Genomic DNA, 22627 nt, shown 5'->3' on the forward strand with positions numbered 1-22627 from the left:
AGATAAATTATTAAAATATTAGGAAATGCCAAAACCACAACTCAGTGTTGACTACCTCATATACTTTTTATTTGATATTCTGGTGTTTTTGTCTTTCAATTTATTAGCTCTATGACTAACTAGTAATTTCTTTTTAAATATTTTCTTTTATGATTTGATATTCTGAAAATACATTGTGAAACATCTTCAATTTATAGTGAAAATAAGTAGCAAAATAAATAGTAATATATATGCAAAATGGTCTATTAAGTGCTTTCACATTTTTATTTAACTTAGATGTCAGCACTCCTTTGGTGTAAATATGGAAGGGATTAGAATTACTATTATGCGGAAGAGGAAATGGAAGCCCTTGGAAATTGATTTGCTTAAGGACCTCCAACTTCTCTGTCACAGTCAGAACTCAAACCAAGTCTTCCGATTCTTTGCAGTTTTTCATAGTACATTTGTTTATTGAGATTCCTGTGTCTTAAGTTATCATTTCTGACCAAGTATAGTGAAAAACTATACCCACCTGTTCCACAGAGGCTGTGCCAGTGGCAAGCTCTGGTTTATGAGAAATAATGGGGAAAGAAGGTATAAGTATTTTGTCCTGAACAAAAAAGGTATCAGTTGTTTTATTCACAGAGTCTAAAGAGAGGAAAGATCCTGTCCTTGGACTCCAGGAAAATAAGCAGCAAAGTGATCCCCTTGAAAGCTCTTGATTTCCAAGTGAAAACTAAGAAAAATGTTGTTATGATTTTTACTCAAATATTCCTAATGTTAAGGTTTCTGTGAAAGGGCATTATAGTTCTGTTTTGAAGTAGACACTGAAACTTAGAGGGATTAAAAAATCATAATTTTATTTTTGCAATGACTATGTGATTAAAAAAGATAGTATATAAGAGTAAATATTATACAGAGTTGTTTTTAAAAGTTAAGTTTCTCTAAAACATAGAGAAAAGTTAAATCTTGCTTTTCTGAAAGTCTGATACACTCAACAAACTCTTATTAAGAGCAGCTTTATAATATCTATTAGAAACATCATTCTACCAAGACATTTCCGAACCAAATCTCAGTAATCTTCAGGGAAGACAGTAACACTGATTCCTGGATCATCATGGTCGTTATTTTCAAGTTCTTTACCGTTTTCTTCAGTAACACGTTTGCCATGTGCTTTTTCTGGGTTCCTTTTTTTTTTACGAATATATGGTGAGTTAACTTTCTCTTTAGGATGTGAGGTTGCAGCAACAGTTTCTTTTTCCAAAGCATGTTGTAGGCAGTTGTAAAACCTGTAAAGAAATAAAATACTCCTGTCATGTATGTATCTGTGTGTTCTCAAACAAAATGACTGAAATATACCTCAAACATAAAATTATGTAAATCTGGTATCTCATATTAACCTTAAGATATGAAGTAAATCACAGAAATAATGTGCTTCTTGTTTTTATGATTGCTTATTTATGAAAAGAAATGCATTTTCGGTCCTCTAAGAACAGTCTTGAAAACTGGATTGGAATCACTTCTTGACAACCTCTATCCTACCTTAATTTCTATTCCAGATGTAGGAGTCAAACAAAGGTAAGAAAAAGAACAGAAATATTTTTCTTTAAAAAAAAAAAATCATAACTGTAACAGAGGTCCATTTTAGAGAATTTGGAAAATATATGAAGTTACAAATAGAGATGATCTCCACATAATTACCTAAAAATAATCACTCTCAATATTTTTATTTTTTCCAGTTTATGAGTGTATTCTGAATTAATACATCTGTCCATGTATACATGCATCTGTCTTTTATACAATTGTGATATTACATACAAAGTTTTACTTTGTTTCTTCAAATGTAAAGTTTATTGAAAACATTTTCCACATCTCTACATGAATTACAAAATAATACTTTTTAATGGTAGTATAACATTGTCACTTAGATTGGCCTTTATTTTTAAGTTTTCCCAATACAAACAATGTTATAAACATTTTGGAAATAATATAATCTGAGTCTTTAGCTATTTAGGATAGATACCTTGAAAGTAATTAAATGGTTAAAAGGTATAAATATTTAAGGCTCTTGATAAATACTGTTTTTCAGAATGGGTATTCAAAAAAATATGCTCCTAATAGCAGAACTTGAGACCACTTGACTCATATAATGAATATTACATCAAAAACATGCTTTACTTTGATAGGTGGTAAGAGTCTCTCATTATTTAAGTTTTTATTTCTTTGAAAGTGAACATTTTTTGTTTATTGTTATTTGAATTTTTTACTGTAAATTATTCTTTTCCTTTACTCATTTTTCCAGTGGAGGGTTTGTGTTAGTTTTCAGCAGATGCCAGAAAGCAGCAAGGTGGCTTGGTTTGCTCCACGTACTTCATATCAGTGCTCCACTGGGAAAGCTGAAGTTGCTAATTTCAACCTCACTGAGTCTCGATTTCCTCCTAGCTGTTATCCTGTACCTAACAGGGTTATCAGAGGGTTATATATGTAACTACCTAGCACAGACCCTGGCATTGATTAAGTTCTCAAATGTGACTATTCTTACAGAATATAAACTCCATGAGACCAAGGACTCCATCTGTTTTGTCATCTGTTATATTCTTAGCGTGGGGCACAGTGCAGCCACACCTGGTTAAAAATATGCCCAATAAATGAATAAATAACAACTGAACCAAAAAGGTAAACATCCTAGGTGTTATCCTAGGTCCCAGATAAAATGATCTAAAAGTTGAGAACGCTTCTGCCATTGTTGAGATCTTATCATGCTTTTAATAGTTCCGTTCAGTCGTGTCCGACTCTTGGGGATCCCATAGACTGCAGCACACCAGGCTTCCCTGTCCATCACCAACTCCCAGGGCTTGCTCAAACTCATGTCCAGCAAGTCAGTGATGCCTTCCAACCATCTCATACTCTGTCATCCCCTTCTCCTTCTGCCTTCATTCTTTCCCAGCATCAGGGTCTTTTCCAATGAGTCAGTCCTTCGCATTTGGTATCCAATGTATTGGAATTTCAGCTTCAGTATCAGTCCTTCCAATGAATATTCAGAACTGATTTCCTTTAGGATTGACTGGTATGATCTCCTTGCAGTCCAAGGGACTGTCAAGTCTTTTCCAACACAGTTCAAAGACATCAATCTTTCGGTGCTCAGCTTTCTTTATGGTCCAACTCTCACATCCATACATGACTACTGGAAAAACCATGGCTTTGACTATAAGGACCTTTGTCAGCAAGGTAATTTTTAACATGCTGTCTAGGTTGGTCATAGTTTTTCTTCCAAGGAGCAAGCATCTTTTAATTTCATGGTTGCAGTCACCATCTGCAGTGATTTTGGAGCCCAAGAAAATAAAGTCAGCCACTGTTTACATTGTTTCCCCATCTATTTGCCATAAAGTGATAGAACCAAATGCCATGATCTTAGTTTCCTGAATGTTGAGTTTTAAGCTGGGTTTTCACTTTCCTCTTTCTCTTTCATCAAGAGGCTCTTTAGTTACTCTTTGCTTTCTGCCAAAACAGTGGTGTCATTAGCATATCTGAAGTTATTGATATTTCTCCGGGCAAGCTTGATTCCAGCTTGCGCTTCATCAAGCCCAGCATTTCACATGATGTAGTCTGCATATAAGTTAAATAAACAGGGTGACAATATACAGCCTTGACTCCTTTCCCAATTTGGAACCAGTCCGTTGTTCCATGTCCAGTTCTAACTGTTGCTTCTTGACCTGCATACAGATTTCTCAGGAGGCAGGTCAGGTGGCCTGGTATTCCCATCTCTTGAAGGATTTTCCACAGTTTGTTGTGATCCACACAGCCAAAGGCTTTGAGGTAGTCAACAAAGCAGAAGTAGATGATTTTCTGGAACTCTCTTGCTTTTTTGATGATCCAACAGATGTTGGCAATTTGATCTCTGGTTCCTCTACCTTTTCTAAATCCAGCTTGAACATCTGGAAGTTCTCAGTTCATGTCCTATTGAAGCATCGCTTAGAGAATTTTGAGCAGTAGTTTGCTAGCGTCTGAGATGAGTGCAATTGTGCGGTAGTTTAAACATTCTTTGGCACTGCCTTTCTTTGAGACTGGAATGAAAACTGACCTTTTCCAGTCCTGTGGCCACTGCTGAGTTTTCCAAATTTACTGGAATACTGAGTGCAGCACTTTAACATTATCATCTTTTAGGACTTGAAACAGCTCCACTGGAATTCCATCACCTCCACTAGCTTTGTTCGTAGTGATGCTTCCAAAGGCCCTCTTGACTTCACATTCCAGGATGTCTGGCTCTAGCTGAGTGATCATACCAATGTGGTTACCTGGGTCATGAAGATCTTTTTTGTACAGTTCTTCTGTGTATTCTTGCCACCTCTTCTTAGGATTTTCTGCTTCTGTTAGGTCCATACCATTTCTGTCCTTTATTGTGCCTATCTTTGCATGAAATATTCCCTTGGTATCATTAATTTTCTTGGAGAGATCTCTAGTCTTTCCCATTCTATTGTTTTCCTCTATTTCTTTGCACTGATCACTGAGGAAGGCTTTCTTATCTCTCCTTGCTATTCTTTGGAACTCTGTATTCAGATGGGTATATCTTTCCTTTTCTCCTTTGCCTTTTGCCTCTTTTCTCAGCTACTTGTAAGGCCTCCTCAGACAACCATTTTGCCTTTTGCATTTCTTTTTCTTTGAGATGGTCTTGATGACTGCCTCCTGTACAATGTCATGAACCTCTATCCATAGTTCATCAGGCACTCTGTCTATCAGATCTAGTCCCTTAAATCTATTTCTCACTTCCACTGTATAATCATAAGTGATTTGATTTAGGTCATACCTGAATGGTCTAGTGGTTTTCCCTACTTTCTTCAATTTAAGTCTGAATTTTGTAATTAGGAGTTCATAATCTGAGCCACAGTTAGCTCTTGGCCTTGTTTTTGCTGACTATATAGAGCTTCTTCATCTTTGGCTGCAAAAAATATAATCAATCTGATTTCGGTGTTGACCATCTGGTGATGTCCATGTGTAGAGTTGTCTATTATGTTGTTGAAAGAGGGTGTTTGCTATGACCAGTGTTCTCTTGGAAATACTCTGTTAGCCTTTGCCCTCCTTCATTTTGTACTCCAAGGCCAAACTTGCGTGTTATTCCAGCTTATCTCTTGACTTCCTACTTTTGCATTCCAGTCCCCTATAATGAAAAGGACATCTTTTTTTGGTGTTAGTTCTAGAAGGTCTTGTAGGTCATCACAGAACCATTCAACTTTAGCTTCTTTGGCATTAGTGGTTGGGGCATAGACTTGGATTACTGTGATATTGAATGGTTTGCCTTGGAACTGAACAGAGATCATTCTGTCCTTTTTGAGACTGCACCCAAGTACTGCATTTTGGACTCTTGTTGACTATGATGGCTACTCCATTTCTTCTAAGGGATTTTTGCCAACAGTAGGAGATATAATGGTCATCTGAATTAAATTTGCCCATTCCAGTCCATTTAGTTCACTGATTCCTAAAATGTTGATGTTCACCCTTGCCATCTCCTGTTCGACCACTTTCAATTTACCTTGATTCATGGACCTAACATTCCAGATTCCTATGCAATATTGTTCTTTACAGCACTGGACTTAATTCCATCACCAGTCCCATCCATAATTGGGCATTGTTTTCGCTTTTGCTCCATCTCTTCATTCTTTCTGGAGTTATTTCTCCACTCTTCTATACTGGGCACCTACCTGGGGAGTTCATCTTTCAGTGTCACATCTTCTTGCCTTTTCATACTGTTCATGGGGTTCTCAAGGCAAGAATACTGAAGTGGTTTGCCATTCCGTTCTCCATCATGCTCTTATATCCTATTATAATGGGAGGTTTTGACAGGAAGTTTTTGATATCTACAAGATAGACTGCTATTTGAACCAATTTCATTCTTTATTTTAATTCAATAAACAGGCTAAGTTCCACTTGCAAAAGCTCTAACTGCCCTAAGAAAACCAAGCTAATTGCATCTTCCCAAATACTTCACACAATGCTAAGATATACCTAACATGATTACCACATTTCCTATCCATATTTTAAGAACTTATGTAGTCACCACTATACACCTTGATATTCATCACCATTCTTGGCAGATAACTAGGGCTAAATGGTATTTCTAGAATGAATAAATCAATCTCAAAGAGGGAGGTACAGTGAAAGAGAAAACAGTACTTTAAGAATTAGAGCAAAAGGTTTTGAAAAAATTTAAACTGGTATTTATTTTAGATCCCATAACATGGTCACAACATTTTCATTTAATGTATTCCTTGTATCCTTACTTAACTGAAACCTGGTTCCCCACAAACACACCACTGCCCTGCATTCCTGTCAAGTGGAGAATGCTTATTCTTTCAGTATCCTGCCCACCAGAAAGGTGAACGATAAGGTAAGAATTCACCTGCCTCACCAACACCTTTCCAGGCTAAACTCCTTTATCTGCTCCTCGGATTAGCTACCAATATTCTGTTCAGTCCTTTACATTCATGAAAACTTCTACACTTGGCCTGATCTTTGTCTCCAGGTCTTGCCATCATCCTGGGTGACTTCAATGATTGGTTTTCTTCTCATTTTCCACACTGCCTATATAGTATGATTTTTAAACATGCCTCAGTAGAATGACTCACTTTATCTAAAACAAATCTAAGCATGTTACAAAAGGGTATGAATCACCCTTATCTGATCATAAGAGGCTATTCACGAGGTTCAACATTATCTTCAATCAGTCTCTACCCAACCCTGCTCTTTAAACTTAGGTAACCAGGTCTTTTCTCTGGATTCTACTGTATTCCTAGAAAATTAAAGCTAAGATTAAATTCCTCTTTTATGAGCACAGTGAATTAACAGCTGTGTAAAATACCTTGATGACCACACTAAAAAGGTAATTAAAGAGGAATAGGTGCCTTACTTCTAATCTTCCATTAAACAACCTAAGAATTCAAAGCTATAATCCTTGGGGGACCAAAGAAACAAATGGTAAAAAAGGAACAAAGACCTTTTCCATGCTGAGAGCCAAGAATACAACTTCAACTACTTTTTTTTCTTTTTCTTTGTTAAGGGAACTTTTAAAATGTCCTTTGGGAAACTATCTTACTCAATAAGTCAGAAATTTGTTTCTCAACTACATGTTCTCTTCTCATGCTCTGACCCTTTACACAGCATTCCAAAGCCCGATTCTCAAAGTATAATTTTCTCAACTTTCAAAGGCAACAAAAAGAGCTGGGAGTATAAAAAGAAATATATGCTCAGGCAACTGTTTTTCTGCACCCCCTCCAAAGAAAAGCAAATTGTCTTCCACTTTTCTACCTCTGTAGTCAAGATTATCATGACACAGGGCAACTTGTATATAGTTCTCTTCATGACAGAACTTTTCAGACCAGCTCTGGGAAAATGAATTTCTGTTCTTCAGATCAGTTAGGGACCATGGGCAAAAAAAAGCTGGTATTTCTCACTTCTGAAATAGGAACATAAAATTAATGAAATCTTAAGCACAACTTCATATCCTTTTGCATGCGTGCATGTGTGTAAAGTCGCTTCAGTTGTGTCTGACTGTGTAATGCTATGGACTGTAGCCTGCAAGGCCACGGGATTCTCCAGGCAAGAGGACTGGAGTGGGTTGCCAGGGGATCTTCCCAACCCAGGGACTGAATTTGCTTCTCCTGTGTTTCAGGTGGATTCTTTAACCCTGAGCCACTGGGGAAGCCCTCACACCCTTTTAGGCTTCTATTATTCATAGAAAACAAAAGAAGACTATTCTCATATATTATGTATTTGGATTTTTAACTGATTTTAAACTCTAGCATTTTTATTAAAAAACATATATGTGACAGAACCTGTGCCAGGTGCTAAAAACAAGTAAGAGACGGTCTGTACCCTCAGGGAGCTCAGGGTTTGATGGGAGCTGCAGAGGTGTAAAGATAAATTCAATGTGCCATGAAAAAGCTAAGATAAAATAGGAGAACACAGGACACTTAGCTCCAAGAAAGATCAAGAAATACTCCTTGGGAAAAAAAACCCAAAGCCTGGGCTGAATTGCAAGGATGAATGGGAGCTGGTGAGGTGAATTCCTCTCTCTCTGGCACAGAGAGGAATTATGAGAGGACAAATTGAGGGGAGTTGACATCCAAGGAGAAACTACCAGAAAATATGTTTTCCCTTTATATGACTTACTTCTCTGACCGTAAGTATATAGAGAATTGTGTGAGTTATTTATTTACCAGCTTTGTTTCCATTTTAAAAAATAAGGCTTGGCTCCTCCTTCTCCTCTACCCTCATTTCCATCTGCTGCCGTGTTAGGCAGCATCATTCCCATTCACCTTGTGACCTGGAGTCCTGTCACTTCTTACCCAGACTGTGTAGCAAGTCTATTCTGGTCGCCCCATTGGTAAGCCATCTTACACGTCTTCCAGAATAATGACCTTAAGTCTGTGAAGCCATAAAAGTAGCACCACTTTTTTTTTAAGTAGCACTACTGTTAGAACAAGTCTGTCAAATAAATTCAGCAAGCATTTATTAACCACTGTTCTCCTATCAGACACTCAGAAAATGATAAGAAACTGTACTTGCCTTTGGGGAACTCATTATAATGTATTAACTTTTAAGTTCCTTTATTATTTATGATTAATTCAATAAAATATTGGGTTTCTACTCTATAAAGTTTTAGGATAAGAGATGTTTAAAGTGTGGGTATGTATGGATATGTGTTTGGTTGGTATCTGTGTGTGGAGGGAGTAAGTCCTATTTAAAAGGTGACCATGTTATAGTGGGGAAAAAAGACATACATGCAATTAAATAAGTGTAATTCAATATGGTTCACATTGCTGTTTGCACTGACGCATAAACAGTAATAATGCTTGTAAATGGTAAGACTCTGAACCAAGGAAATTGTTAAAAGAGGTTGAGACTAAGATAAGATTGAGAAAAGGCTGATGGGATATTTGGTTAGATATGTTCAATAGGTTATTAGATATATGGGCCCAGAACTTGGGAGATATTTGGAAGATCTACCCCAGGTGGCGGTAATGATAAAGAACCCTCCTGCTAATACAGGAGACATAAGAGATGTGGGTTCAATCCCTGAGTTGGGAAGATTCCCCTGGAGAAGGGCATGGCAACCCACTCTCGTATTCTTGCCTGGAGAATCCCCATGGACAGAGGGGCCTGGCATGCTGCAGTCCATAAGGTCTCACAGAGTTGGACATGACTGAAGCGACTTAGCAACCAGTGTGTGGGGAAGCTAAAGCAATGGGCCATGGGAGGAATCCTGGAGAACAATAGTATTTAACCAACAGGTAGAATAACAAGAGAAACCCAGAAGGAAGCTAAGAAAAAGCACTGGAAGGAAAGTAGCAAAGTGATGTCACACAAATGCTTACCAACAGGTGTAAGGAAAATGCTCAATGTCATTAATCATCAAGGAAATGCAAATCAAAATCATAATGAGATTATCACCTCACACCTGCAAGGATGGCACTTATCAAAACAAAACAAAAGACAAGTGTTGGCAAGGATGTTGAGGAAATGATGCCAATGAACTGTATAATGGTTAAAATTGTGAATTTTATGTTATGTATATTTTACCATAAAAAAGTAAAAAACAAAAAACCAACCATTAGAAATAATTAATTTTTTTACTCTAATTTGCTTAATTTTTATCCATATTATATGCCAATATACTTGGACTTTTTATTCTACATTTTATTTAACATTTATTTTCTTATTACACAGTTGGTAAGAAGAGAAACATGGCTAATTTCATCCAGTCTAAGTCAGTCTTGATCTCTTATTAACAGCTACAAAGATAGCTCTCCTCTTGTAACTGGTAAATAAACCTCCAAACTTCCCATGTTTCACCTGGAAATCATTATAGATGAAATTATCTTACTCTTCCCATGAAGAAGTGGGCTTGGGAATTGTTTTTTATGAAACAGACCTCTTGCTATTAAAATTATCTTAACTTTTGATTTTCACATTTCAAGAATATTTCTTATTGCTGGAATGCTACTCATTAGGATTTTGACTTTTAAAGCTTCTCTTATTACAGCTGTTTGAATTGTGAAACTTTGGTCCCATGACAAACCAATTTTACACTCAACGTCTGATTGCAGAACTCATCACCTCCAGTGTTTAATTTTTCTCTTTTCCACATCAGAAGACTAGCTCTTTTTCTGCATTTGGTTGAATATACAGCTGTTCCCCAAGGAGCTCCCTAATTTGTTCCCTCTTTCTGAATTCACATGTAATCTTCTAATCAGTATCTTAAGACACTTTTTACCCTTCTTTAATTTTTCACTGATTTTATATGATGAGCATGACTATCTTGATAGCAGCATGCACACTATAATCTCAAAACATATTTTTGAGTCAATGGATTTAAAGCATAATTTGATTTTATAGTTGGTGAACGTGGCTCAATTAACTTCACCAGGTGTATAGTTAGTTGATCTTGGGCTATATTTATCATCTTCTTGAAATTCAAGTAAGAAAACAGAGAAACTGATTTCCTACCTCCTACTTTTTCACCAATAGTCTCCCAGTTAGAATGCCGTCTAACAAATGTAGCCAACTTCTGGGATGGTACCAATAAATACTGCAGCCTGGCATGCTGCAGTCCATGGGGTTGCAAAGAGGTGGACGTGACTTAGTGACTGAACAACCACCAATAAATACCTACGTACAGTTCAAACTCTGTAGCCTGGTGGAATGGCTGGGTACCTTCAGTTACTTTCTTGAAATCACTTTATTTAGAACATCTGCTCAAAGTACCTTGTGATTAGGAAAACTCTTAGGCTTTTTCAACCAGGTTTCCACTAAAAAATTAAGCCCTAATGCCCACAGGCAGCCACTGTATGTCATGAATTAACTTATCTCCCATGTATCTTGGCTGGTATAATTTATATGGCACTGCTGGGAGAACTGATAAATAGTCACTTGCATAATTGTGTTAATTTTATGGTTCAAATAAGGAGCCCTGGCTGAAAAAGCCTGGATGGTGAGACTGATGTGATTATAGGTTTACTCTCTGTGTGAGTCAGTGAAGGAGGAGAAAGGCTATCCTCAGAACCATGCCATGACACAGATGGGGCCTGTCATTCATATATGCTGCCTAATATATGCTAAAATTGTTCTTCAAGACAGATACAAGAAAACTGAAGCCAAGAGAGTTGAGTAAGTTGTGGTGGGAGCAGGATTTGAACTCAGTTCTGCCTCTGGAACCCAATTCTACCTCTTTCCATCATGCTAATCTGCTGCCAGAGTGGCTACTGGCTTTAGCTGTTCCATAAAAAATTCTAGGTATTAAAGAATTTTAAGGTATTAAAGAAGCTGAGTTTTAAAGAATGCTAAGCAGATGAGTTAAGCAGGAGGATTCCTTTTCATCTGACAGACAGGATTCTGATGGTGATATGGAGAATAGTTTAGAACAGAGACAGCCTGGAAACATTCTACTCTTAGATCAGTGGTCCTGAATGAAGAATGTGGCAGGAAGGGTGGGGAAAGAAGAATGAGTCAAGAGTGATTTCGGCAGTGATTGGTTGTGAGGTGACCAAAGGGATGGGGAGAAAGCAAAAAGGAAATAATAAATGACAACAAGATGAATTCTTCAATAACTCAGAAATACCATCTTACTGATGGTAGGTCAGTGGCATTTATCTTCATATATAAAAAGCAGCATAATAGTCACTTCTTTATATCAAAAATTCTATTCTGAGGAAAAAGTTGAGAAAGAGTAATGTAAAATTAATCAACAGAAACAAGAGAAATACAAAGATGTGCACTGACAGCCATAATCCTTCTGACTGGGACAATTATGCCAATGCAAATCTAATTCATGACAAGAGCTGGGTTCTGATCTAGCCAGAGGTATAAAATATTTATCAGATTAAAATTAACCAGGCTGTTCTCCTCAAAAGGACAGTCTAAGGAATCTTCAGCAGGTCCCATCCCGGAGGCAGAGTGTACCGTGCCCCTGGCTGCCTTCGGCTGGATCAGTTGTGTCCCTGTGGCTGCCTTGCTCCCAGCTGAGTGACTGTTTCTCCTTAATGACTGGTGCTGGCAGCCGCATGTCCTACTGTCCTGCCTGGAGCTTCCTCCGCTTTATGCTCCATTTAGTACCCACTGCAGTCTGGCCTTTATGCGTGCTAAGTCTCTTCAGTTGTGTCCGACTCTGCGCACCCCTGTGGCCAGTACCTCACGGGGTTCCTCTGTCCGTGGGGTTTCCCAAGCAAGAATACTGGAGTGGGTTGCCATTTCCTTCTCGAGGGATCTTCCCACCCCAGGGATTGAACCCGCATCTCTTGTCTCCTGTACTGGCCTAGTCTCATCAATTATTTTCATTATCTTTATTATTCTTGATAAGGCTACAAATATAAAAGCAGCAGGGAGTATAAGCTGAAGATGATGTGTATTAATATTTTCAAAGAAGATGTAAGTATGTAAAACTAACATACCTTTCAATTCTCTTCTTGTTTTCTTCCATTTTTTGATTTGCTATCTTTAATAGGAAGTCGATATACTCCTCTGTCACCATCAGTTTTCCTTGATGGCTTAGTGGAACTTCTAGGCCATGTGTGCTCCGGACAGCCTACAAGGAACAATTTAGATTGGGTGACTTGTGTACTAGAGATGCTGAAGATAACTAAAGAATAGTCCACTCTGGGCTGTGTTTATATATAGTTTAGCTCCATTACAGCACTTACGCTTGCACTTTGATACAATTTAGTCAAATACAGTTGAATCAAAGAAGAGTAAATAGATTTTCCCATCATATGAAGTCATTTGTAAAGAAAATCATTTTATACATTGTCTTTCAGAGAAGCAGGTATTATCAAAGAGTCCAATAAACTTAATGGTATCAATCTCAGTAAATCTAAGAAAGTTTTAATACACTATTTAAAGAAACAAAATAAATGAAACCTCAACAGAAGTTTTAGGGGAAAATCAGAATGGCTCGGATGCTGAAGGGCCTCTTAGCACTGCTTGCGCAGGGTGGTTATAAGATAAACCAGGCCTGCTCCATCGCACAAAGTGGCTGCTTCCTTGATGCTTTAGGGTTGCCAATCTTAGTAACCCCACTGAGGAAACAGTCAACATGTTCCCAGTAAATCCAAACACTGGATATAGGTTAAGAAACAACAGAAACTCTTATGAGGCAGAAAAATTCATTCAACGAGCCTTTACTGAGTTTTTTACTGCAATTTTCCAGGCCCCACGGAAAGCATGAAGATACAGGATGAGTACACATGGTTCCCATATAAAAGAGAGCTAACACGTCTGAACAAAAAACCAAGTGAACTAAGAATCACAATCCAACATGGTACTAAGAAGAAACACATAAATGTGCACATGCGTGCATGCATGTGCGCACACACATACACAAAATACTAAGGAAACGTATTCAATAGAAGGGGAGCGACTAACTGAGACAGGTGGTGGTTTTATGGGATTTTAAAGCACACGTGTAATTTCACCAAATGTAAAAATGGGAGAAGGGGAGCATTCAGCCAGAGAAAGAACTTTTCTATAGTAACAGGACATGAAAAGCATAATACGTTTGGGCAATGACCAACTGTATTTTATCTGGCTGCAGTGGAAGTATGCTAGTGGAACATGAGCATAAATAAGGTAGATGCAAAATAGTTTATTTATATAAGGGCTTCCCTGGTGGCTCAGACGGTAAAGCGTCTGCCAGCAATGCGGAAGACCTGGGTTCAATCCCTGGGTTGGGAAGATCAGTCCACAGGGGTCACAAAGAGTCGGACACGACTGAGCGACTTCACTTTGAAAATCAGAGAAAACACCAGGTGACCTTGACTTCTTTTTTTTTTTTTTGACCTTGACTTCTTTAAAAGGTGACCTTGACTTCTGACACTACTGGCTAGAGGGACTGAAGGGAAAGATGGGGAGGATGAAGACCAGGCAGGAGACTGCTGTGAAGACAGAGATGAGAGATGAAGAGGGCTTAGGTGGGGGCAGTGGAAGAGGGCTGGGAGAGGTGAAGTCCGGAGTGAGGACTTAGATGTGACAGATTTGTCACTAATTTAATCTAGAAGACAATGGAGAGAAGGGTGGAAGAGTGATTCTGTTTTCGCTCGGGCCACCAGACGTACATAGTCGGGAGTGAGATGGGGACTCAAATCAGTACCATGAGCTTTGATTTTCCATTTAGTCATGCTGTACAGATGTCTTCTTTTGTAAGCCACCTCTTTTTGGAAAGTAGGCTATTTGTTAAAAATAGAAAAGTGGGAAGTCTAGGGAGCTAGAATGGAAGACAATCTGAAATACTACAAAAGCAAACAATGTGCACCATGCCAAACAGTAAACACAAACAGTAGCTACTACAGGAGAGGGCAAAGATCACTAGGGGCTGGCTTGGCCAGGAAAGGACTCAGAGAGGCTGTGGGACTTGGAAGGAACTTTAAAGATCTTCTAGTCCAGGGGATGGCAGACTTTTTCTGCAAAAGGATAGATAGTAAATATTTTCAACTTTGCTGGCCATGTGATGTCTGCCATTGTAGCACGAAAGCAACCTTAGACAGCAATTAACCAAATAGGGAACTGGCCTCCCCGGGCTGGATGTGGCCCAAGGGCAGCAATTTGATAGATCCCTGATACAGCTGAAAAAGTTCAGTCCCTGATGGACCCCTGTAGAGGACTTCAGAGCCCATCTGTGATTCTTCCCAATACATCATGGTGCTGATTAAATTGGGCCTTGACTATTCAGAATGCGGGGGCCAGAGAGAATCAGGTTAAAAGTAAGTGGTGTCACTGGAAAAAAATAATAATAATAATAAAAATAAATAAAAAAATTAAAAAAAAAAAAAAAAGTAAGTGGTGTATGTGTTAATCGCTCAGTCATGACCAACTCTTTTGCGATCCCACGGACTGTTGCCCATCAGGCTCCTCTGTCCATGGGATTCTCCAGCCAAGAATACAGGAGTAGGCTCCCATTTCCTTCTCCAGGGAATCTTCCCAACCCAGGGATCAAAACCGGGTCTCCTGCATTTCAGGTGGATTCTTTAACATCTGAGGCACTAGGGAAGCAGAAAAGTAAAGTGGGGAGGAATATTATAAGGCCTCAAATGTAAAGCTAAGAACTCTGGACTTTGCCCTGTACAGAAAAGTCAATCACTGAAGGTTTCTGAGCAGGGAATGGCAGGAAGATTTGAGTAGAAGGTTATTTGATAATCTGGATTCCTTCATGATCAAAGAATTGCTTTTTGCCAAAAGGTACCTTACCAGCATAATCTTTCCTCTCTTTCCCACAGTTATGCCAGAGTTCCTGAAGCCGGAATCTATTGCCACTGAATGCTGTAAGAAAATAAATTTGTTAAATTCTGATCATCTGGCTAACCAGATAAACACTTTAGCTCTACAAACTGCTGAAACATATATAACCTCAAATCTATGTTAGTTGATTAAACTAGCATTGTATTAATTGTGGTAGAAGATTTAAAGTTCAAAACTAAATCTACTCATATCCCTATAAATTCAAGTATAATCACAAAATTTTACCAGAATCCGTGCATCCTGCAACTGTCGACATTGCACGTGAAGAACAAGCGGCTCAAATTTCAAAATGGCGTTGCCATTCGCTCTCCTCAGGGCCACCACCTAAACATTCGGGAAATACCAGGATTAGATGCAAATACAGGGTCCTACTCCTTGGTGACCCTTTATCCTGTGTACCTTCAATATTTCCAAGGACTGTCAGACTCATTCTGCATCATTCTTCCACAGTAACTTTTCACTCTGCTTTCTTGGATCTCTTTCTCCAAAACTCATTAATCTGCTTATTCTTTTAAGAGACTTGATTTCTAATCCTCTCATAAACCATCTGTGGCATTCTTTCAAGCCATACTTCAAACAAGTAAACTATTACTTTATATTTTTAATAAAGGAATATGGAATGTAAAGACTGTACTAGATCTGTCTAAATGCTTTGTTGTTAGATTGAAGATTGAGACACAGGTATTATTATGCTTCAGCTAGAATCTGTATGTGAACTGAGAACTTCCAAATGTTCAAGCTGGATTTAGAAAAGGCAGAGGAACCAGAGATCAAATTGCCAACATCTGTTGAATCACAGAAAATGCAAGAGAATTCCAGAGAAACATCTATTTCTGCCTCATTAACTATGCTAAACCCTTTGATTGTGTGGATCACAACAAACTGGAAAATGCTTAGAGATGGGAATACCAGACCACCTAACCCGCCTCCTGAGAAATCTGTATGCAGGTCAAGAAGCAATAGTCAGAATTGAACATGGAACAACAGACTAGTTCAAAATTGGGAAAGGAGTATGTCAAGGCTGTATACTGTCACCATGTTTAAGTTATATGCAGAGTACATCACGTGAAATGCTGGGCTGGATGAATCATAAGATGGAATCAAGATTGCTGGGAGAAATATTAACAACCTCAGATATACAAATGATACACCACCCTTGTGGCAGAAAGCTAAGAGGAACTAAAGAACCTCTTGATGAAGGTGAAAGAGAGGAGTGAAAAAGCTGGCTTAAAAGCAACATTCAAAAAACAAAGATCATGGCATCCGGTCCCATCACTTCAGGGCATACAGATGGGGAACAATAGAAACAGTGAAAGGCTTTATTTTCTTGGGCTCTAAAATCACTGTGAATGGTGAATGCAGCCATGAAGTTAAAAGACGCTTGCTCCTTGGAAGAAAAGTTATGCCCAAACTAGACAGCATATTAAAAAGCAGAGACATTACTTTGCCTACAAAGGTCTGTCTAGTCAAAGCTATGGTTTTTCCAGTGGTCATGTATGGATATGAGAGCTGGACGATAAAGAAAACTGAGCTCCAAAGAATTGATGCTTTTGAATTGTGGTGTTGGAGAAGACTCTTGAGAGTCTCTTGGACTGCAAGGAGATCAAACCAGTCAATCCTAAAGGAAATCAGTCCTGAATATTCAATGGAAGGACTGATGCTGAAGCTGAAACTCCAATACTTTGGCAACCTGATGGGAGGAACTGATTCACTGGAAAAGACCCTGATGCTGGAAAGACTGAAGGCAGGAGAAGGGGATGACAGATGGTTGGATGGCATCACTGACTCAATGTACATGAGTTTGAGCAAGCTCTGGGAGATGGTGAAGGACAGGGAAGCCTGGTGTGTTGCAGTCCATGGGGTCACAAAGAGTCGCACATGACCCAGTGACTGAACAACAGAATCTGTACAAGGCAGCTATTACTTCTGTCTGCCTAACCGACCTGCACCATTCTCCCTCCTTCACATCATTTGATTCTGGTGCAACTGTCAGTTGTGACCCTGTCGCTCGTCGCTCCCACTATATAATATCAGAGACAACAAGTGCCTGGGTCTGATCAAGGAGAGCATTCTTTTCTACTGGCAAAGATACCTCTTCTTGGTGGAGAATACCTCACCAGGCAGGATGACTCAGAGTCCTTTGGAAATAATGTATGGATCTTAAAAGTGAATCTTTTTCTGTTGGGATTGCTGGCAGCTATCTTTCCTGCCACAAAGATGATCTGCAGCAGGAGAGAAGGGCAAACATACAGAGAGAATCAGTACCCAGAGGAGACTGAGTGAGTACTCTGAAGACAATATTTAAGCACCTGAGCGGGTAATGTAAAATGCCTGACTAATATGAATTTATATGAACTCACCTAGACATTTTAATTTAGGGAACTAAATAATCCAGCATAGACAGTAGTCTCCCACAACTAAAAAAATAGCCATTGTAATGAATGCTCTTTAGGCCTTGTAATCTTCAATCATTAAAACTGTGCACATAAATGGAATTTTCTATTCTTTTCATATATATTTAAAGTGACTGTGAATTAAAGTTTATTTCTAAATTTATATATAAAAACTTACCACATCATCTTTCACACAGGCTTTGTGTGTAACCAGTAGCCAGGAACAGTTTTGTTTCTGAACCTCAGAACCATTTATACTCTAAATTGAAAAAATAACATAATTTAAGTTAGTCACATAATATTTATAAAATAAAAAATACAATGTGTAGCATATTTTGTGCTTGTGCTGTTCTTAGTCACTCAGTCATGTCCAACTCTTAGGCGACCCCAGGCTGCTCTGTCCGTGGGGATTTTCCAGGCAAGAATACTATGAGTAGGCTGCCATGCCCTCCTTCAGGAGATCTTCCCTACCCAGAGATCCAACCCAGGTGTCCCACACTGCAGGAGGAGTCTTTTCCATCTGAGCCATCAGGGAAGCCCATTTTAGGCTTTCTCCTAAGAATTAAGAATCCCAAGTGGTGGTTTTAAGTATGACTAAGAACAATTCAATAGGCTTTTGGGTAAAATTAAACATAAAACAAAAATGAAAGGAAATTATTTGAGATAGAAAGAAATTTGTTTATTACGATAGAAATACTTAATAAATATTTTCTGAAATACGGTCATGTTTTTGTTAGGAGAAAAGGTATTATTACAAGAGGTTGTACACTAGTAGCCCCTAAGTTGTACTCTAGCTGTTTTATATGGTTAGCAGAATATTAAAAACATTTTAAAAAATTCCTTTTGTAAGAAAGCACTGTTCCAGTCCCACACAGGACCTACCATTTTTTACTGATGCCTGATCTGTTCATACCTTTCTATGTCCCTAGTCACTATAGGCGTAAATTTGTGACCTCTGGATTAGACTTTATATGTAGCACCAAAGGGCAGAGCTAGGACTGAAAGTTCAGAATTTCAAGAAGGCAGATATTTTACCAGTATTCTTTGCTTATTAACTGTAAAAATGTTTATTTGTCAAGTTCTATTAGGTACTTTGTATATAAACAGAAGAAAAGCTATGACAAACCTAGACAGCATATTAAAAAGCAGAGACATTACTTTGCCAACAAAGGTCCGCATAGTCAAAGCTATGCTTTTTCCAGTAGACACGTACGGACGTGAGAGTTGGACCATAAAGAAGGCTGAGTGCCAAAGAACCATATTTTCTAGCTGTGGTTTTGGAGAAGACTCTTGAGAATCCCTGGGACAGCAAGGATATCAAACCAGTCAATCCTAAAGGCAGTCAGTCCTAAATATTCATTGGAAGGACTGATGCTGAAACTGAAGCTCCAATACTTTGGCTACCTGATGTGAAGAACTGACTCACTGGAAAAGACCCTGATGCTGGGAAACAGTGAAGGCAAAAGAAGAGGGCAGCAGAGGATGAGATGGTAAGGGAGCATTACTGACTCAATGGATGTGAGTTTGAGCAAGCTCTGGGAGATGGTGAAGGACAGGGAAGCCTGGCTTACCACAGTCCATGGGGTCGCAAAGAGTCAGACTTGACTGAGCGACTGAACAACAACAAATATAAACAGATCCTATCCTCAAGGACAATTCAGAAAGGATACAGGAAACCATATGCAATTTCTATGTAGTAAACATGGTTTATGTATAAACTGTAAATTTATCCAACTAACTTATTGAAATAATTCCAACAAATTGGAACTGCTAGGACTAAAGTTATCCAAAGTTTATAGTTTTGAGTCTAAACTATAATTTCCCCTACTATACAGAGGGGATGTCATCAATCTTGGCCCCCAGTGTTTATGTGGGTATGTTTCCTAAAACTGTACAAATGTTAATATTGGGCTTCCCTGGTAGCTCAGATGGTAAAGAATCCGCCTGCAATGCAGAAGACCCAGGTCAGATCCAAATACGGTATTATAAAGAAATTGCTTTTCGTTTGCTACTGTTCAGTTCAGTCATCTTCTTTTTTTTTTGTTATTTTTTATTTTCAGTCATCTTCTTATGCTTCATCCTTACTAGTCACTTGTGTTATTTCATTTTCTTCTTTTTTTTTTTTTTTTTCATTTGTCTTGGTTTATCAATGTCTTTGTTACTGGTTTCTAAGAGCTCATTTATGACTAAGGAGGTTAACCATTTGTCAGGCAATGAAAATGAAATACCGTATTTTACTGTCAATTTACTATGATGTTTTATATTTCGGTTGTGTATTAAAATATAATCATGCTATGTTTCATGAAAATAAATCAATCACCATACTTCCACAAGGTGACTTTTATACATTAGGTACACAGGGGACTTTGCCATCTGGCTTTGGAATGGAGAAGAGTTGTGCTTGTCCAAAAAACTGATCTGTTTTCATTGAATGACCTCAGTCAGGGACTGATGTTTCTGATCTAATGCTGGCTGCCCTAAATCTTACAACCAAATGTGTGACCCACCTCTAGCAAATTAACAGTCTTGTGGTATATTCTGAGAACTAATGCCATTTCTGCTTCATCTTATCTATACTCCTTTTATCCAGCTTGTCTCATTTTTTATTTTCCTTCTTGTATTGCCTACTTGAAATTTGATCCAAATTCTTCCAGAAATAAGGCCAAGTGAAAATAAATACAAGGTATAAGGTAATACATAAAATGAAAAGATGTTCAGGAAAAAGTCCTAAAGGTAGTTCAGAAGAAGTAGTCATTGCTTCCAAGTGAATGTATGTGTTTGTGCTCAGGAGGAAAGGGGAGTTTGGGGAAGTATGTCTCAGATATGCAAAGGTGGGGGTAAACATTTCAGGAAAAATAAAGATGAACAAAGGCAGATAAAAGTAAGAGGAAAAAGAGAATAGTTCCGTTTCAGTGACCAGAATAAGATGAAGAGTCAGAGGGGAAGAAAACAGCTGAAAAGTGTATTCGAGTATTTCACTAGGGCTTCCCTGGTGGCTCGGATGATAAAGAATCCACCTGCAGTGCAGGAGACCTGGGTTCCATCCCTGGGTTGGGAAGATCCCCTGGAGGAGGGCATGGCAACCTACTCCAGTATTCATGCCTGGAGAATTCCATGGACAGAGAAGCCTGGCCGGGCTACAGTTCATGAGGTTGCAAAGAGTTGGACACGACTGAGTGACTAAGCACAACAAAGCAACAAGTCTGTCAGCATAGATGAGTGTCACACACAGAACTGTGCTTTATAAACAGGAATCTGTCACCAGCGTGTAACAGGGTTTGGGGCAGGGAGACTGGTAGTTCAGTGACCTGTTAGGAAATCACTGCATAAATTCAGGTAAGACAAGGCAGGAGAAATGAGGGAAGAGAGAGAAAGCAAGCAATGGAAGCAAAATAAGAATGAATACACCCTGCTAACCTGGGAGACATTCACATGACCTGTCAGTGAGAGATCTAAAGAATGAGTTTACAAGCATGGTGTCTTGCAAGCTCTGAATTCAATCTTAATGTTAAAGTGAACACACAGCTAACTTATAGTGCACTTAATATGCCAGGCAGGGTGCTAAAGTTTCAAAGTTGTGTCCAAGTCTTTGCGACCCCGTGGACTATACAGTCCATGGAATTCTCCAGGCCAGAATTACTGGAGTGGGTAGCCTTTCCCTTCTCTAGGGGATCTTCCCAACCCAGGGATCGAATCCAGGCCTCCCGCATTGCAGGCGGATTCTCTACCATCTGAGACACAAGTGCTTCCCTCGTGGCTTCCTTTTTTGAAGCAACGTAAAAATTACCAGAGTTGTAATAATGGAGTGGGCCACTAGGAGGCAGCAGCCTTAACCATAGCGAGCAGCAATCAAATGGTTAACAATGGTTTGGTAGAGGGGTCGACGAGAAGGGAGCCGCCCCGCCAGACTAGAAAATCTTGAAATCTCCTTAGTATTGAAAAAATAAAATTCCCTTAGTGTTAAAAAAATAAAAGTCTCTAACCCTTGCAACTGAACATCATTCCCAGGCCAGTAGTTTCAGCATTATTTGGGGGCTTGTAAGAAATGCAGAAAGCTGAGCGCCCGAAAAATTGATGCTTTTCAACTATGGTGTTGGAGAAGACTCTTGAGAGTCCCTTGGACTGCAAGGAGATCCAACCAGTCCATCCTAAAGGAGATCAGTCCTGGGTGTTCATTGGAAGGACTGATGCTGAAGCTGACACTCCAGTACTTTGGCCACCTCATGCAAAGAGCTGACTCATTGGAAAAGACCCTGACCCTGGGAGGGATTGGGGGCAGGCGGAGAAGGGGACGGCAGAAGATGAGATGGCTGGATGGCATCACCGACTCGATGGACATGAGTCTGAGTAAACTCCGGGAGTTGGTGATGGACAGGGAGGCCTGGCGTGCGGTGATTCATGGGGTCGCAAAGAGTCGGACACGACTGAGCGACTGAACTGAACTGAAGAAATGCAGATTACGCCCTACCCTTGACGTACAGAATCAGAATATGTATTTTAAAAATTCTCCCAAGTAATTAATAAACACATTAAAATTTTAGACACTTCGGTTTAAGTAACGCTGTCAGTTTAAAGAGACCGAGACCACCGATCAGAAAGACAAATAGGCAAGCTGGGTTGGGGTGTTGCATCGGGCGGGTGTAGGAGTTCCCGTCGTGCACACTACAAGGCAGGACTGGAAGGGCACGAAGGGTCCTCACCCCGTCTAGGAGGATGATTCGGCCAGCGCAGGAACTGGTGGTGAAAAACTGTTCTTGCCCATTTAGGAGCTGCACAATCTCTAACACGTCCTCGTCCACACTGCCCTTCCGGCTGAGGTCCACTTTGCTCAGACACTGCGCCTTCCACCTCTTGAACTCTGCGCTAAGATCCATGGGACGAAGGAGTTAGGGTCTGGAGTTTTCACGGTAGCCTCGTACTTCCCTGGAGGCAGCCATGTTGAAGTCAATGGTGGCCGGGAAGGTCCAAACTCCTTC

At 39.3% G+C, this 22627-nt stretch overlaps 1 protein-coding gene across 1 annotated transcript; it reads right to left on the bottom strand.

The window, feature by feature from the left end:
* Nucleotides 1–822: 822 nt before the first annotated feature.
* TYW3 (tRNA-yW synthesizing protein 3 homolog) lies at nt 823–22611 on the bottom strand. The gene is made up of 6 exons (XM_061121607.1): nt 22352–22611; nt 17830–17910; nt 15484–15582; nt 15208–15279; nt 12420–12553; nt 823–1268 (listed from the first exon to the last, which is right to left on the bottom strand). Exons 1-6 carry the CDS (start codon nt 22523–22525, stop codon nt 1052–1054), a joined length of 777 nt encoding a protein of 258 aa, XP_060977590.1. The 5' UTR covers nt 22526–22611; the 3' UTR covers nt 823–1051.
* Nucleotides 22612–22627: the final 16 nt, after the last annotated feature.

Source organism: Dama dama, chromosome 20 (genome assembly GCF_033118175.1).
Source record: "Dama dama isolate Ldn47 chromosome 20, ASM3311817v1, whole genome shotgun sequence".
In the NCBI taxonomy this organism is placed as follows: Eukaryota; Metazoa; Chordata; class Mammalia; order Artiodactyla; family Cervidae; genus Dama; species Dama dama.

Coding starts and splice junctions, on each gene's coding strand:
- TYW3 (XM_061121607.1), bottom strand. CDS start 22,525: ATGGATCTTAGCGCAGAGTTCAAGAGGTGGAAGGCGCAGTGTCTGAGC. Junction 17,911..22,351: donor GAATCATCCTCCTAGACGGG/GTGAGGACCCTT, acceptor TTTTCAATTTAG/AGTATAAATGGTTCTGAGGT. Junction 15,583..17,829: donor CCTGTGTGAAAGATGATGTG/GTAAGTTTTTAT, acceptor CCGAATGTTTAG/GTGGTGGCCCTGAGGAGAGC.